The sequence below is a fragment of the Magnolia sinica genome, chromosome 1 (assembly GCF_029962835.1).
Source record: "Magnolia sinica isolate HGM2019 chromosome 1, MsV1, whole genome shotgun sequence".
NCBI classification, from domain to species: domain Eukaryota; kingdom Viridiplantae; phylum Streptophyta; class Magnoliopsida; order Magnoliales; family Magnoliaceae; genus Magnolia; species Magnolia sinica.
The window spans coordinates 3,219,771-3,236,666 of record NC_080573.1 but is presented as its reverse complement, the minus strand read 5'-3'; the positions used below and the strand labels follow the sequence as shown (position 1 = coordinate 3,236,666).

Genomic DNA, 16,896 nt, shown 5'->3' with positions numbered 1-16,896 from the left:
GTGCTCCATACAACTGGAAGGTATTGAAATTTCCCTACGTCTCATTTATCATCTGATCTTTGTCGTCGAACTGCTGGGTATCTTTTTATTATTTTGTAGTTTACCGTTAAGGTGTTTAGCGATTGGAGGAGAATTTCGTACATCCAGAGTGTCATGAAGTGCCAACTCTCAACGGTCTTGATCAGATATAATAAATTTCCACGGACGTGAACCCCACATGTCCAATGCAATTAATTGCATCATTTAAAGTCCGACCTGACTCATACCGGTCCACCATCTCAACTCCCAAAGAGTAAAGTGGCTTCGACGTCTCTCCCTGTCTCTCTCTCTCATCCACCCCAAGCCAACACCAGTGATTCCTTTGATATTACAAAACAAAAGGAGAGAGAGAGAGGGGGAGAGAATTTTCAGAAATCAAGATCCCAAAAAATCAACACCACCCTTTTCTCAATGTCCTGAGGTGGAAACCGCATCAAAAACTGGTTTCCCGAGTTGGATTTGCCCTTTTTTTAAAAAAATTATTTGAGAGAGAGAGAGAGAGAGATGGCTATGGTAGAAGAGAAATCAGTTCATGACGGTAAGGTTTGGAGTCTGTGTCGCATGCCCTTTTGGCAGATGGGGAATTCGTCTTCTTCTTCCTCCTCCTCGCAGCACCATCTGCAACAGCAGCCGCAGCAGCACCATATCGAGGGATCGAATCCCCACCCGAGCTCGGTCTCTTCGGTGGCGAAATCGTTGCTTCCGACGCGTCGGAGGCTGCGTCTTGATCCCTCGAGCAAACTCTACTTCCCATGTGAGATTTTTTTCGAGGAGTGTGCGTAAACTGTATAGAAATGGTTCGATGGTTTTTGGATTGTTTTGATTAATTGGGGAAAATGGGTCTTTTTATCTGGGTCTTTTTTGTTTTCTCATTTGAATGCATGGATTCTCAGGAAAAGCTTAGATATTGCATTTCCTTTTCTTTTATTAATCTTTTTGGGTGGTGGTGGTGTTTTGGATGTTATTGTTATTGTTTGTTTGGGTTTTATTTACTTTGGATGTTCTAATCCATTTGGATAAAATTATTTTAACTTGTTTTGTATTTGCTTCTATTTATTTATTTAATATGATGCGGGTCTTTCCATTGGAATTCTAGAAATGGTTCTTGTTATTTTTGTTACTTGTTGACTTTTGATTTTTTGGGTCAATATAGCTAATTGTTATTATTTAGTATTTTCTTCTGTCAATCGTTGTTTTGTCAAATTGGGATTTCACTCTCTCTCACTCTCTATTTCTTTTTGATAAACTGGTTTTAGATTTGAATGTTTAAATGAATATAGATGGTGGGTTGAGTTTGTGTTTTTATTTTTCTAATTGGGTTTTTCTTAAACATGCTAAAATTCTAATGCATGGGTTGGATTCTGTTTCTACTTTTGATATTCTGTTTCTACTTTTGATAATTTCTACAGAATTTGATTCTAAAGAAATCTTTTTTAATTGAATTTAGTAAATGGTTTACCTTCTTCAATCCCTATTACGCTAATTATGTGTTTTTGTGTTGAAGATGAACCTGGTAAACAGGTTAGAAGTGCGATCAGGATTAAAAATGTCAGCAGATCTCATGTTGCATTCAAGGTAAGGGAGAGAGTCATGGATTTTTTTTCAAAAATCTTTTTGTACAATTTGATGATTTTAGGTAGCTGATCCTAATGCTAGGTAGAACAATCTATTATGTATATAATTGAATTTTTGAAATCTATATCAGTAAAGGGAATTCATATTTGCATTTGTTTGCCAGCCTCATCGTCATTATTATAATTGTTGTTATTTCGGAGCCTGTGTCTCAAGTGCTCTCAATTCTTCAACATTGAAATGTTGGATTCGAGTCCAGATTACCTACACCTAATAAAAGAATGTTTTTATTATTACTTTATTATAGACAGAAATATATAATGCTCAACCTGAACTACCAGTGTATTTGTCTTGGCCAGCCCTTCATAATCTGGACTGCTCATCTGATGGGCAGCATGGGGTTACCTGGTGGTAGGGAGCATATACATGCTATGTTACTTCCTCCAGTATGTGATATGCTAGGATTAGGATCATGTGGGTTGCTCCAGTACATACTACTAATTATACATGATATAGATTACTACCAAGCATACGTAATCTAGTTAACTACTAAGTATACATATAGGTTATATATCCAAATTGATATTGTAATTTACATATGAAATGATGGATGCTATTATTATAATCTTGCATGTTCGATTAACTGAATATTTATTAAAAGAAAACTAAGAGGGGAAACAAAATGGATGATGGGATCATGGGAAGTTATCTGGCTAATACAAAGAAGAGGAATCCTCCAGCTGCCCTAAAAGGCTTCTATCTGGCTCCTACTAAATGCAGCATCCGCCCTAGCCTGTTCCATAACCAACCATTTAGCCTTATGAAACGCTTGATTTGGACATAAGGATTCGTCATTGAAAATCCTGCCATTATGATCCAGCCAAATCAACCAAGTGATGCACAAAAGCACCAAGCACCATATCTTCCTTTTCTTCCTACCCTTCCTAGTGAAGTGCCACATTGCCAACAACTCTGCAAATTTCCTAGGCATGGCCCTGCAAACCTCCAGTGGCTCAAAGAACCTGTCCACACTTTCCTGGAATATGTCCAGTGTAAGAAGAGATGAACCACATTTTCCTCATTTTGGATGCATCTGTTAGGTATTATCATGTCTCTTCCTCAAGTTTTCAAGCATTAGTATCTTGTTTTTGCCAGAAAACCAACCAAAAGCCACCAACTCAGGGTGGATCTGGGAACTTCCAAATGTACTGGATCGGATCCTTGTGAGATTGCAACTGGGGATCATGAACCATCAGGTAGAAGAATCTCACTGTATAAGCTCCAGTCTTACTAGATTTCCATACCCATCTATCCCTATATGAAGTGAGATGCTTGTGATCGTGCAGCATTTCCATCAACCTAACATGTTCCGTAAATCTCCTGATTGAGGAGAACCCTCTGAATGTAGCATTTCCATGGTTGATTTTACATAAAACAGAGAATAGATCATACATTTTAATTTTAATGTAAATTACTAAATCCACTATAAGATTGTAAACCATAATTTTGTGTTGTAAAAAAATGATTCACATCATAAATGACCCATAATCCAGATTGTGAGATTTGGAACAAAAAATGTTTTTGGGGTGGCGATTTAGATAACGTTAGCCCCACCTTGATGCTGCTAATCACCATCAGATGATCATGGCCATGGATTGTTAGCTTGCAGATGGAGGGTTAAAAGTAAAATATATCCAATAGTCCCATATGCAATGCAAAAATGGTTAATCAATTGTTTGGTTGATGAGGTATCCATCATCACTCTTGGTGGGTCCACCAGAAGAATGATTGAATAGTCTGGATCATTGAAAGGTCGGCCTTATCAGTATGAAATGCTGGACCAAGACAAATATGCTGGTGGTTCTTGTTAAACCTTCATCTTGACATATATGCATAAAGCTTTTTGAAAACCCGATAAGGTTGATAGAACCGTTATACTAACCAAAACAACCAATATGGCTCCAGCTTATTGATTTTTTTAGTATTCCGGCATCCACGATGATGCTGACATGTTGGAAATTGTGCTGAGCACTGTGTAGCACCTCTTTCATCATCACCTATTTCTGTGAGCTGAATCATTTCTTGTTTTGGTTGCTTTAGTTCCAAACAACTGCACCTAAGAGTTGTTTCATGCGTCCTCCTGGGGGCATACTTTCTCCTGGTGAAAGTATCATAGCAACAGGTATGATAACATCATGCCCTGTGTTCTTGTTCATGTTTTTATTTGAAAATTTCATTCTCTTTTTTCGTATAAACTGTGGACATCTTTCTTTATGCCATTCTCATTGTATGTTTATTTTGGACAACCAGTGTTCAAGTTTGTGGAGCTTCCAGAGAACAACGAGAAACCAATAGATCAGAAGAGCAAGGTTAAGTTTAAGATCATGAGTTTGAAGGTGAAGGGAGTAATGGAATATGTACCCGAGCTGGTTAGTCTTGCTCCCAAATGAATGCGCTTTTGATCCTTGTTGTGTTATCTTGTGGCACATAATGCCATTCTTAAACGTGTAATGAAATTGTGGGGCTCGTGAATCTTGATGAATGGCCTATTATATAATTTATTTCTCACTGGTCACTGCCATGCTTCATCTAGTATTTTTATGTAGTGCTTCAAAAAGATCTAGTATTTTTAAACATGGACATGATGCTTTGCTGTCAAATGTGGGGCTGTGGTAGGCTTGTTGCCTATGGCTCAATAGTAGATAGGGTACTTTTCAACATTGAGTTCTTTCGTTCTAGCCTAGTTTTGTTATTGTGGAATCGTAGATTAAAGAGAGGAGAGAGAAGAGAAAGTTGAGAGAAGAGAGGGAAAAGAGTTAGGGCTGGACATTCCTGGTCTTCCCCTTTATATTAGTAATAAAAACTAGAAGTAAAAAAAAAAAAAAAAAAAAACCCTCTGTAATAATGTTTATATTCCAAACACGACCTAATCCAATATAAACACTAAATACAAAAGAGAAAGAAGTCAGGTGGGTCGTACAGCTGTACAACCCTCATCCTCATGCATTAACACCCCCTTAAGCTAGAGCATAGGTGTTATTGATGCCAAGCTCGGAGTATATGTATGTAGATTGACTGTGAGGAAGGGCCTTGATGAACACATCAGTAAGTTGATCTCGAGATTGGACATATGGTATAGAGATTACCACTGCAAACCTTCTCCCATAAAATCGACTTCAGTATATTTAGTTCTTTCATCATAGACCAGATTGTTTACAATGTGGGAAGTAGGAAGCTGCCTAATTATCACAAAATAACCACATAGGTAGATTCACCACAATTCTCATTTCCTGCAACGGTTTCTTCATCCACATTAACTCACTAGTATGAGCCATTGATCTATATTATGCTTTAGCACTTGATCAAGCCACAACACTGCTACTTAATCTTTTATATGACTAAATTTCCTCCTACAAACATGAAGTATCCGGTAGTAGACCATCTATCTATTAAAGAACTTGTCCAGTCACCCTATGATATGAAGATGATTGTTCTTTCTATGCAGAATTCTCTATGTTGGTGCTTCTTTAAGATATTGCAAAATCCAAACAACTAAATCCATGTGAGGGACCCTCGAAGAGCTCATAAATGGGCTTACCACCCTCAAAACATAAGATATGTCTAGTCGAGTGATGGTTAAGTGGATAAGTTACCCAACTAATCTCTTATACGGTACTTCCCCTCAAGGCTAGTGGACTAGATCTTCCTCGTTTTACAAAGCTTCATTTATTTGGAAAGGAATAGCTAAAAATGCCCCTTTGGTCTTTGAAAGAATATCCTACACTTTTGGGAACGATTTTCAGGATTAAATTTTGGCTCAAACTTTGGTGTGGTAGCCAGATTTTTGCTGAAACTTTTTCGACTCTTTTTGTGATTGCTGCTAATAAGGATATTCTTGTCAAGGATTGCTTTATTTTCCTGAGGGAGGGGGGAGGAATCCCTAATGTTTGCCTCCTATGTCTTCGTTCCGAAGAAACAGTTGATCATCTTTTTATCCATTGCCCCTTCTCGACAAATATTTGGTGGAGCATTTTGAGACTCTCAGGGGTGGCATGGGTGGTGCCCTCCACCATGGAATCTCTCACATGTGAATGGCACGCTGACCCAGGAGAGGTGATGGGGAAGAAAATGGAGGATTTTGTTCCATTGCCCCTTCTCGACAAATATTTGGTGGAGCATTTTGAGACTCTCAGGGGTGGCATGGGTGGTGCCCTCCACCATGGAATCTCTCACATGTGAATGGCACGCTGACCCAGGAGAGGTGATGGGGAAGAAAATGGAGGATTTTGTTCCTGGCAGCATTGTGGGCAATCTGGTCGGAAAGAAACAACCATTGTTTCAAGAATCTTTCTGTAGCCACGATTGGAGTATTCTCCTGGGTTCTTGACATGTTTAGGGAATGGGCCCCCTAATTTCCTTTTCTTTTGGGGTTTCCTGGGGGTATGCTGTCCTGGGGACAACTTGTGTATAGTTTTAGGTTCTTTTAGTTTTTTTTTTTTTCCTGTTTCCTGTCTACTTTCTGTTGTTGTTTTCTGTTTTTGTTTCTTCTTTAATAAAATTCTTACCTTAAAATAAAATTTAAAAAAAAAAAAAAAAAAAAAAAAACTAATCTCTTATACCTCCGCAAGTCTTCAATACATCTCCCTGATCACCAACAAGTTTGTGATTTGGATCCATTGTAAATCCAAAACGTATTTCCATTAAGACAAATTAAATCATTCTTTGGATTTGGCAACTTATATACCAAGAAAGTATTGAAGATGACCAAGATCTTTTGTGAGAAAATGCCTTTGAAGATATTTCTTCATATTCCTAATCTCTTTTTCACTTCTTGTAACAACAATATCATCAACATATATCACCAATACAATAAAACCTGAAGTGCCTTTCCAGATAAAATGGGATTGATCGACATAACTTCGAGCAAAGCTATAGTTCAACACAACTTTACTGAATTTGTCAAATTATGCACATGGTGACTGCTTCAACCCATAAATTGCCTTGCATAGTTTACACACCTTGTTTCACTCCCATTGAGTAACCAATCTAGGTGATTACTCCATATAGACCTCTTTAGTGAGGTCACCATGAAGAAAGGGATATTTTTACATCAAGTAAGGAGTGTAAGCTATGATTAACGACCACAGAGAGGATAACACAAATAGAGTTCAACTTGGCAACAAGAGAGAAAGTCTTAATATAATTAATGCCAAGGGTCTGAGTATATTCCTTAGAAACCAAGCAAGCCTTTAAACTTTCAACCGTACAATTGGGATGAAACTTAATAGTGTACACCCATTTGCAAGTTGCAACCAGCAACATGTTTATCAGAAGGTTTACTAGTTAATTTCCAAGTATTATTCTGATGAAGAGCAATCATTTCCTCTTCCATTGCCCGCTTTCACCCCTCATGTAAAAGTGTTTCTTGGTGTGACTTGGGAATAGAGTGAGAGGACACCGATATGGCAAATCTAAGGAAAGTGGGTGATAAGCATTAGAAAGAGATATATTTGGAGATAAGATGGTAAGTACACGCACGCTTACCTTTTCTCAAGCCAATATGAGCATTGGACCAATTTGGAAAATTCACTAACTCACTAGGCTCGGAAGAAAATATTGGAGGTGAGCATATACTCCATTCAAAGATGGCATATCCTTGCCACTCAAAATCTGTGCACAAACTTGTTCATATTCACGTTTTAAGCTGGATAAGAACTTCGCCACACGGAACTCTTCTCATTACTGATGTTGCTTCTCTAAATCAATAGTAAGGGGTTGATACAAATTCAGCTCCTCTCACATTCTTTTAAATTTTTAATAATATTCACTCAGTTATTTATTGCTTTGTTAATGCGCAAATATTTCCTTAGTTATCATTCACTCAGTTATTTATTGCTTGGTTAATGCACAAATATTTCCTCAAATAATTGATGCGTCCGAGAGATATTTTTTCTGGATGAATACATCTCTCGTGTTGTATTTGACACTTCTTTTGCAGTATCCAAAAACATTACATTTGCACTAATGGAAGGTTCCATACTATTCCACAACCACGTCATAATTAATCATAGATATTGGCACTCTTATCAGATTTTTCAGCGGTCAAGTATTTTAATTTTCCCTTGGTAGTTAAAACACTTGGATGGATTTGGACCACCAAAGATAGTTTGTCCATTTAATTTAATGGAGGTTATTTAGACCCTAAAAAATCAAAAGGATTTATGAATCTAGTTCTTGAATCACTTTTCTCTTCCATCTAGGACAAGGAACTAGAATATATACCACAAGCATTTACTAATACAGGCTGACCTTTCATGACCAACGAACGCCCAACATGTATGCTTCACACGGTATGCACAAGATACTTGAAGAGGATAACCAGCCCACGCGTCCGCACATTCCAACCAATCATGAGGGTTGATGATCATGAACACGGCATCTAACGATGGCAATCAGCCCAGACGTCCATACATTCTACACACGAGAGGTGATGGTCACAAACACTTCATCCCCTTCTAATGCATGGACCATTGCAGAACCCCAATACAACAAAAGGAAAAGAAACCCTAGGTTTCTTAAAAGATTTTTAACATGAGGGACGAGAGAGACCAAAAAATAAAAGAAAAGGGAATTATAGGATAGAAGGTAGAAAGATCCATTTGATTAGCAACAAGGATACTCTGATACTATGTAGAATCATAGATTAAAAAGAGAAGAGAAGGGTAGACAAGAGAAGAGAGAGGAGAAAGTTGAGAGGAGAGGAAAAAAGAGTTAGGGCTAGGCGGTCCCCACTCTTCCCCTTTCTATTGATAATAAAAACCGAAAAGTACAAAAATACCATCACTAATAATGTTAATATTTGAAACAAGTCCCAATCCAATATAATCATTAAATATAAAAGAGAAAAAAAAAAAAACTAGGTGGGCCGTATAGTGGGACGGCCCACATCCACATCCACATCCATCCGTACATCCCACATACTCATGCATTAGAAGTTATCAGAAAAGAAAAAAGAGTGGGGTTGTCGTGGAAATGGAGGCCAATGCATCTGGATATTTAATTGTTGATGTTATCTTATATGAGTATTACTTCATGACGGTAGGAAACATAGAAATAAATCCTAATGAATAGGTATACATTAGAAAAGGGATTTGTTACCTACACCTTGATTTGCACCAACACATTTTGCATTTTCTGGAATTGAAACAACACTTCTGCAATATTAAAAATCCAAAAATGGAAATTGCAGAGGGTCTAAAATAGTGGCTCCCTACAAGTAGCATTTTTTGTCTCATGCATTCCAACACAATAGTTATTTTAAAAAATAGGCTAGCCCTTGTTACATGGGGAACTTGATTAGACTGCCATGCATGTTTTCTCTCACTGAATGGGAGTCTTTTTTGGGTTGTCTCTGTTGTGAAGTGATTTTGACTTTTGTAACAGTTTGACGAGCAAAAAGATCAAGTAGCAGTTGAGCAAATTCTGCGGGTTGTATTCTTAGATGCGGAACGCCCTAGCCCTGTAAGTAGGCCTTTCAATAGAACTGATTAAGGGGCTTTCTTCTCTTTAAATTGAACTAATGCTTTGTTTCAATGGACTATTAAATTGAATTGCATTAAGTAGTTCCATGGAGGGGAAAGGGCCAAATTAGCTTTACCGTCTAGGATGTGCCTTGAATTGCAGTTACACTCCTTTCAAGTCAAAACTTGGAAGTTAAAAATCTTCTTTTCCTGGTCCTTCCATATGAATTGGAAGTACTGTGATAATAATTTGGTCATTTTCCTCTTCCATCATTACTGTCATATCATCATCATCTTAGCCTTTCTCCTAGCATCTTGTGGGGTTGGCTTTTAAATTCTAGATCAAGTAGCAGAGCTTGGATTGTTAGCTCAGCCTGTGGCTGGACTCAAGCCTAGCATGTAAGTTTGGACCAGAACTGACTTCATAGCTAGCTATTCATGTAATTTTGGGCTCATGTCATTCCCGCCAAGTCCTGCCTGACTTTATAACTATTCATGTAACTTTCACATGTGCTCTCCCCCCAAACCCCAGTTAGTCGGGATAGGGCGGAGAAGATGATGATTCTCTCCCTCCCCCTCTAAAAAAATCAAAATTACAATTGGGCAAAAATTTGCCCAAAAAGCTGTGCCAATCGTGACACAGATTGGCTCAAAAAGATACTGGAAAAGTGTAGAGAAGGTGCAAAAGGTGCCTTTCGACTTGAGTTGAGAAAACAGGACAAGTTTTTTGGCTTGGGCTTGGCCCTGCTACGCTAGGCCCATGTTGAGCTTGGGTTGGGTTCCAGCCCTGGGCTTTATAGTGTTGGATTGGGCTAGGCCTAACCTTGTCTAAACCTTAAACTTTGGTCCGTTGCTACCTTATTCAGATTGACACCACTCACGTTCCCGCATTCTCTCATCTGGTCTCGACTCCTAGCCCAAGTATTTCATGCACGCTCCAAAGTGTGAGGAAACAAAGTTGGGTCATGCAGGGGCAGTCACTGCCTCATTGAGCAAACTGCTAAACAAGCACCCATGCACACAGAGGGCCATGCACGCACCAATAGTTGACTGCATAAAATGGCAAGGAACCCACCGCTACAAGGTTGGCAGAATCATTCTCATGCCAACAAAACCCTGTCCAACGGACTTCAGCCTAACTATCTCCATTATCTAGAAAGGGAAATTTGGAAACAGCAAAGCATTTAGAATAGAATGCCAGACAAGCTCGACATGCAAAAATGGTTATTTTCCTATTTATTTAACTAATTATTGCAGTTCAATTCATTAATGCATCCGAACACTGCATCATATATGTTTTCTTCTTGAGTTGTTCATTGTGTTCCTGACATACATTGTGAATATGAATAAGGCAATGGAAAAATTGAAGCGCCAATTGGCCGAGGCTGAGTCTGCACTTGAAGCACGTAAGAAACCTCCTGAAGACACTGGTCCACGGCCTGTTGGTGAAGGACTTGTCATTGACGAATGGGTAAACAATCTATCTTCGATATCTGATCTATTTCCATTGCTTCAATTGAGCTTTGCTGATTTATTTATTTTTTGTCTCCTTTTTTATCTTTTCCTAGAAAGAACGAAGGGAAAGATACCTTGCTCGGCAACAAGTCGAAGGGGTTGTTGATTCAGTGTAAAGTTCAGTTTGCTGTTATTCTTAGCGTTTCTTTTGCTTGAATGGAATGATATTGTTATGTGTTGTGGAGAAAGGATGTATCAATGTCCACCCATTTTGGCTTTGGGTTATGTGCGGTTTGTTTAGAGGTCCGTCTAAGATGAAATAACATATTTTTATGTCATAAAATGTGGCATGAACCTTATGTGTTTGAGGCACTTTGTTCTCGCTTTTGTCTTTCTTGTAGATAATGGAGTTTCTCTTACAGATAAATTTTTATTTATTTATTTATTTATTTGGTTTTTTTGTGGAAAGGCACCAAAAAGATTACAGGTCTTTACTCCATGGTGAAAAAGAGGTCATAGATGCTTCCATTACCTGTCTGTCTTTACTCTTTATTGCAGGACCATTCACGCATTGAATCTATTTTAGACCAGCACCTATAAATCCTCCATCCCGCATAATCCTTGTCATGCTTGTGTATTGATCAATAATGCTTGTAGATTCACATGTTTTGTCCCGCTAAGATAAGAGACCTTTTTTTTTTTCTTAAATCCTAATTCCTTGCACGTGTAGTGCATTGACCTACCAGCCAATGTCCTACTCCAACATGTTTGCTAAATATTCAGGTTGTTCATCTAGTTGGCTCAGCCATGTAAATTCCTTGACCCCAAAATCAGGCCTGTTTCATTAACTGTATAGATTACTGTCCATTTATTTCATACCACAGTGGTCCACCTGATGAGTGGACCGGTCAGAATTTGAATCAGGGTGTATATATTTTGGGACCAACCTGGTGATGGCTCGGATCTCTTACCCTGTTACACATGCCTGTGTGGCACCTTTGTATATAGACAGGCTAGGCTATACATGCATGACTGATTAGCATATTTCTTAAAGCATAAGTTGCATTTTTCTATTAGTGCACTTCTGATGAAGTGAGGGCCTCCATATTTTGGAGTAATTAAAGCTCCGTGGGTATGGCAGAGGATATCTAGAGAAGTGAATCTTGGTAGTTTCCTCTGTGACATGGACGGGCCTTTTATCTACTGTTTTATTGCTGCTTTTGTATAGGAAAAACTGATAACCTACAACTGGTTGTCAGTTATGTCAACCTACGACCTTCTTTAGAAGCATTTTTCGCTCGGAAGTATGCAGTATTTTCCTGGGAAATTTGAGAATCAAATATCCGAAGGCATAAACAAAAAGGTTGTAGCCTAATTCGTTCTCTTCATGTATGTCTGACACTGCAAAAGCTGAGGTGTCAGATTCATCTCATGGGCTGTTAGGCATTTTCCCCCCTTCTTGCCCTCATCAGATTTGAGGGCATGCAAAAAAGAAAAACTAGAAGTTTTGGCATTCCTTGTTGCCAAACATCCATCTCATTTTCTTCATGTCCTCAGCTTCTATTGGAGTTCCTTGTTTTGTGTTCATTCCAACACTCATTACAAAGGAATCAAACTTTGGGGAAACTGACTCGCTTTTAAGTTCGCTTGGTTTCTTGGAAGAATGGAGAGAATCACATCTCCATCCTGAAACATAGTTTCATGTGGTACTAATCTGAGTTTTGTTATAATTGATAGAGTCGCAACAGTTTTGTCCCTTGGGCAAGTTGCACTTTGAAACTGAGTTTTGCTAACCTTGCTTATCACATGTTACTTTTCTTTAGCATACATTAGGTGACCAAGACTCTTTGTTGCCAACATTTTCGTTGGTCCCAAGAGCCCATTTTGACAGACAGAAGCATAGGATCTATACCAGTAGAGCTTGTTTCAGCAAAAGAGTGGTGTGATCCCTTTGACTTGGAGAAGTCCTCCATCTTTCGGAACAATCTAGCCCCTTTGAAACTAATTGCACGGCTTGTTTGTTGGCCTAGAATGGCATTCTTTTTATAGCTAAACATGGCAAGGTGTCAATCGCATGCCATGATCCACTCCACTTCGAGAAATTTCAAAACTTCCTTGAACGTTTGTGCTCACTTGAGAGTGTACAATATTGATCTTCTTCATCGTAAAGTCTCTACATGCACCTTCATAGTCTGTATCTTCCCAATGCCTGTTTACTTTAATACATATCTTTTGTAGGCCTAGATTGCAAAGAATGGAAAACTGCTGATCCGCCCTTGGACAGTCCATATAAGAAATATGAAAGCTAAGACTTAAGACTATTGATTTGTAACTTAAGATTAATGAATTGTGATTATTTGGGCTGTGCGGGATTTAAGACTTTTGATGGTTGGATGTTTCATTTCATGGTTGTACCTGATGGGCCTAACAAGATTCATAAAGCTGACCCTAAATGGCCAGACAAGCATGTGATGAGAGTGATTGGAAATAGAATGTGAGGGTGACTGTTTCACTTGCTTCCCATTTCAAAACAAGAGTCCTAAAGCTGACCCTAAATGGCCAGACAATGGATGGAAACACTTCTGGTAGGGAATTTTTTCACTTGCTTCCCCATGGCATCTTTTGCTTATCAGTAGGGGTGGTGGCACCAACTCAACCCAGACCCAACCTTTGGTTATCCTGAAATTAAATGGCTTGGGTTTGGGTTTGTTGGGCCGGACCCAGTGGGTCATGAATATGGTCTGCTCCTTTCCTCCTCGCCCAACGCTACTCATAACATAATTTTGGAAAACCTAGAACTTGGTTACGATGGTTGTTGTTGGGGCAAAAATATAAGTCCGAAGACTCGGACTTAATGCCTCGGGACTCGGACTTGATACCTCGGGTCGCCGAAGGATGCGTCAAATCCGAGGCATGGTTCGCTAAACCGAGACAATGGTTGAGTCGGTTCGAACGACTTATCAGCGTTCCGGGCATGTGTCGGGCGGACCGCCTTGCAAGACCGACCGTCGCTAGGTCAGATCTCATCCCGGATATCTTGGGATAAGATCTCCGACCCCGAAGCTCACGGGATCGGATGATGGCTCAAGATGGGCACGATCCTATCTCCGTGATACCAGGAGAAGATCCCGCGCTCGATATCAGGAGGACCCGAGAAGACCCAGCAGCTATAAAAGGAGGACCCTTGTCACCTTGAGAGGTACGAAAGAAATTCCTCCTAAAAATCTTTCAATATTTTGAGACCCCGAGTCCAGGCCTGACTTTGGCATCGGAGGGTCCCCTGCTCGAGCCAGGGTCTCCTTTGTTTTCTTTCTGTGCAGGCATACAAGGGTCCAGGAGGACGAACCAGATAATTGCATCAACAGTTTGGCGCCGTCTGTGGGAACGTGCAAAAAGCCATCCCGTACCTCTATACTGAGTCCAATGGTGATGACTAGAAGGACGGTCCCAGAAGAAGATTTGAATGAGAACGCGATTACAGGGCCACCCGGTCCAATCGCCGTTCCCCCAGCCCAGAACGCACCTAACAACCGCCGACGAGGGGCGACCGGAACAAGCAACAATCAGTGGGGTCGCGACGATGGGCGGTTGGACAAGGAGGTTCAAGAAATCCGTTCTGATATGAATACAATGAAGCAGATGCTGGAACGAATGTATCAGCAGCAAATGCAGCCACTCCCGCATCCTCAAGGGGAGACAGAACGAGTACCGACGGCGGCGGTTGATCCTCAACCTTCCACGCCGCAGTCTTTCCGGCCGAGCCAACCCCAAGGCGGATCAGAACCATCTCCAGCGCAGTCAGCCAACGCCTCCCTCCCCCCGACTGATCTTCGGCACGAAATAGAGCGAAGAAGGCGCAATCGCCCTTCCATGGAAGGCACGGCAGAAAGCAGCGAACCTTGGAAAGCCGACATTCAAAATTTCAAAAAAGAAGTGCGGGAAGAGATGGCAAAAGAGATGGCGGACATAAAGCATGGCCGGAACGTATATTCAACCGGGTCCGAAGCGAAAGCCTCCCCCTTTGTGGACTCGGTATTGAAAGCCCGATTGCCCGAAAGGTTTCGATTACCTCAAATCGCTCCTTTCACCGGCAAGACTGACCCGACCGAGCATATTGAGTGCTTCAGAACCTATATGGAACTCCATGATGCCTCGGATGCCGTAATGTGTCGGGCCTTTTCTCTTACATTGACTGATGTAGCTCGACTGTGGTTCAAACAGCTGAAGCCAAAGTCCATCAGTTCATTCGTTGAGCTGAGCGACGCCTTCCTCACCAACTTCATCGGCGGAAAGAAAAAATTAAAGCCCCCTGCACGAATAGCGTAGTCCAGAAGCAGGGAGAGCTATTGAAAGATTACATCAAGCGTTTTAATTTCGAATCCCTTCAAGTTCGGAAACATTCGGAAGAAACGGCCCTCAATGCACTCATGCAAGGAGTTAGGGATAAGCCATTCCTGGCATCTCTAGACAAAACTCCGCCCGATACTCTGGCAGAGTTTATGGCACGGTCCGATAAATATGCCAACGCCGAGGAAGCGCGAATCCTGCGTGAAACTAAAACCTCGGCCAAAGAGTCGGCCAAAAAAGAAGCCGACTCGGCCGGGGGAAGGAAACGCAAAGAGGATCAAGCGCGTGACGAGCGAAGGTCAGGAAAACGGCCGGATCGGAAATTTTCCATATACACTCCCCTGAATAAGACTCGGGAAGAGGTACTGATGGAAATAAAAAACGAAGGCTTTGTTAGCTGGCCCAGTAAGCTCAGGAGTAATCCTAATCGGCGGGATAAGGATAAGTACTGCCATTATCACCGCGATCACGGGCATAACACAAGTGATTGCCGTCACTTAAAAGAAGAAATCGAACGACTCATAAAAGACGGCCGACTCAGAGAACATATGGTCAAAGCTGGGGCATCCGAGGCGCGCCCGACCGAGAGTCAGCCTATGGAAGAAATCCGGACGATTATCGGCGGTCCACAATGTGGGGGCGACTCAAACAACGCGCGAAGGAATCACGCACGAAAACTCAGTCAGCCTCAGTCCGAGCTCATGATTATAGATCGGCCATCAAAGGAAAAAAAAAGAGAAAGGTATTGCATATCGTTCACTGAAGAAGATGCCCGAGGTATCCATCACCCCCACGATGATGCGCTGATCGTCTCCTTGGCGATCGCTAACCGAAAAGTGTTTCGGATACTCGTCGATACGGGGTCATCTGCAGACGTGTTATTTACTCAAGCGTTCGACAAAATGGGGATCGAACGATCCGCGTTACGCCCGGTTCGGACCCCATTGATCGGTTTTTCCGGAGGACAAGTATTGCCCGAGGGGACTGTCTCATTACCACTCACTGCTGGCACTGCCCCACATCAGACCACGATGATGGTTGACTTCCTGGTCGTCGATCAACTCTCGGTATACAACGCGATACTCGGCCGACCTTCATTGAGTCTCCTCCAGGCCGTGGTATCCACATACCATCTTACAATGAAATTCCCGACCGAGTCAGGAGTCGGAATCGTTAAAGGAGACCAGCAAGACGCGAGACGATGTTACATGATAGCTGTAAAAGGAGCCGCCGACAAGAATCCGACCAACATATTAACAATCGAATCGTTGGACCCTCGGGGCGAGAATTATGAACGAGGACAGCCGGTCGAAGATCTTGTCTCAATCGCCTTATTCGAAACAGATGGATCCAAGACAGTGCGAGTTGGCTCATCTCTGCAGTCCCCTTTGAGAGAAAAGCTGATCGCCCTGCTCCGAAAGTACGCCGACATATTCGCTTGGAATCATGAAGATATGCAAGGGATCGACCCCTCCGTGGTGACTCACCGACTTAACGTCGATCCGTCATATCGACCGATCCGACAGAAGCGACGACCGCTCGGCCCTGAACGATACGCCATCATCGAGAAAGAAGTCAACAAACTACTCCAGGCTAATTTCATAGAAGAAATACACTATCCAGAGTGGGTCGCGAATGTCGTGCTTGTAAAGAAGTCCAACGGGAAGTGGCGAGTCTGTATTGATTATACCGACTTGAATAAAGCCTGCCCCAAAGATAGCTTTCCGCTTCCGAGGATAGACCAGCTAGTAGATAGTACAGCCGGACATGAGCTCCTTAGCTTCATGGATGCTTATTCGGGATATAATCAAATTGTAATGCATCAAACAGATAAATCAAAAACTACCTTTGTCACCGACAAAGGCCTTTATTGTTACCGAGTGATGCCATTTGGTCTGAATCGGTGCAACTTATCAAAGGTTAGTTAACAAAATCTTTGCTCGACTTATAGGCCGAACCATGG

The 16,896-nt window shown here is 41.2% G+C and overlaps 1 protein-coding gene and 1 long non-coding RNA gene across 2 annotated transcripts; both read left to right on the top strand.

Annotated features, from left to right (window-relative positions):
• Positions 1–280: 280 nt before the first annotated feature.
• LOC131236790 (vesicle-associated protein 4-2-like) lies at positions 281–10,973 on the top strand. Its single transcript, XM_058234230.1, has 7 exons — positions 281–793; positions 1,544–1,614; positions 3,712–3,793; positions 3,922–4,040; positions 9,055–9,132; positions 10,483–10,602; positions 10,700–10,973. The coding sequence occupies exons 1-7, from the start codon at positions 544–546 to the stop codon at positions 10,760–10,762; spliced, it is 783 nt and encodes a 260-aa protein (XP_058090213.1). The 5' UTR covers positions 281–543; the 3' UTR covers positions 10,763–10,973.
• On the top strand, positions 5,754–8,527 carry LOC131236796 (uncharacterized). Its single transcript, XR_009166883.1, has 2 exons — positions 5,754–6,619; positions 6,693–8,527. It is a non-coding gene; the product is annotated as an uncharacterized LOC131236796 (long non-coding RNA).
• Positions 10,974–16,896: the final 5,923 nt, after the last annotated feature.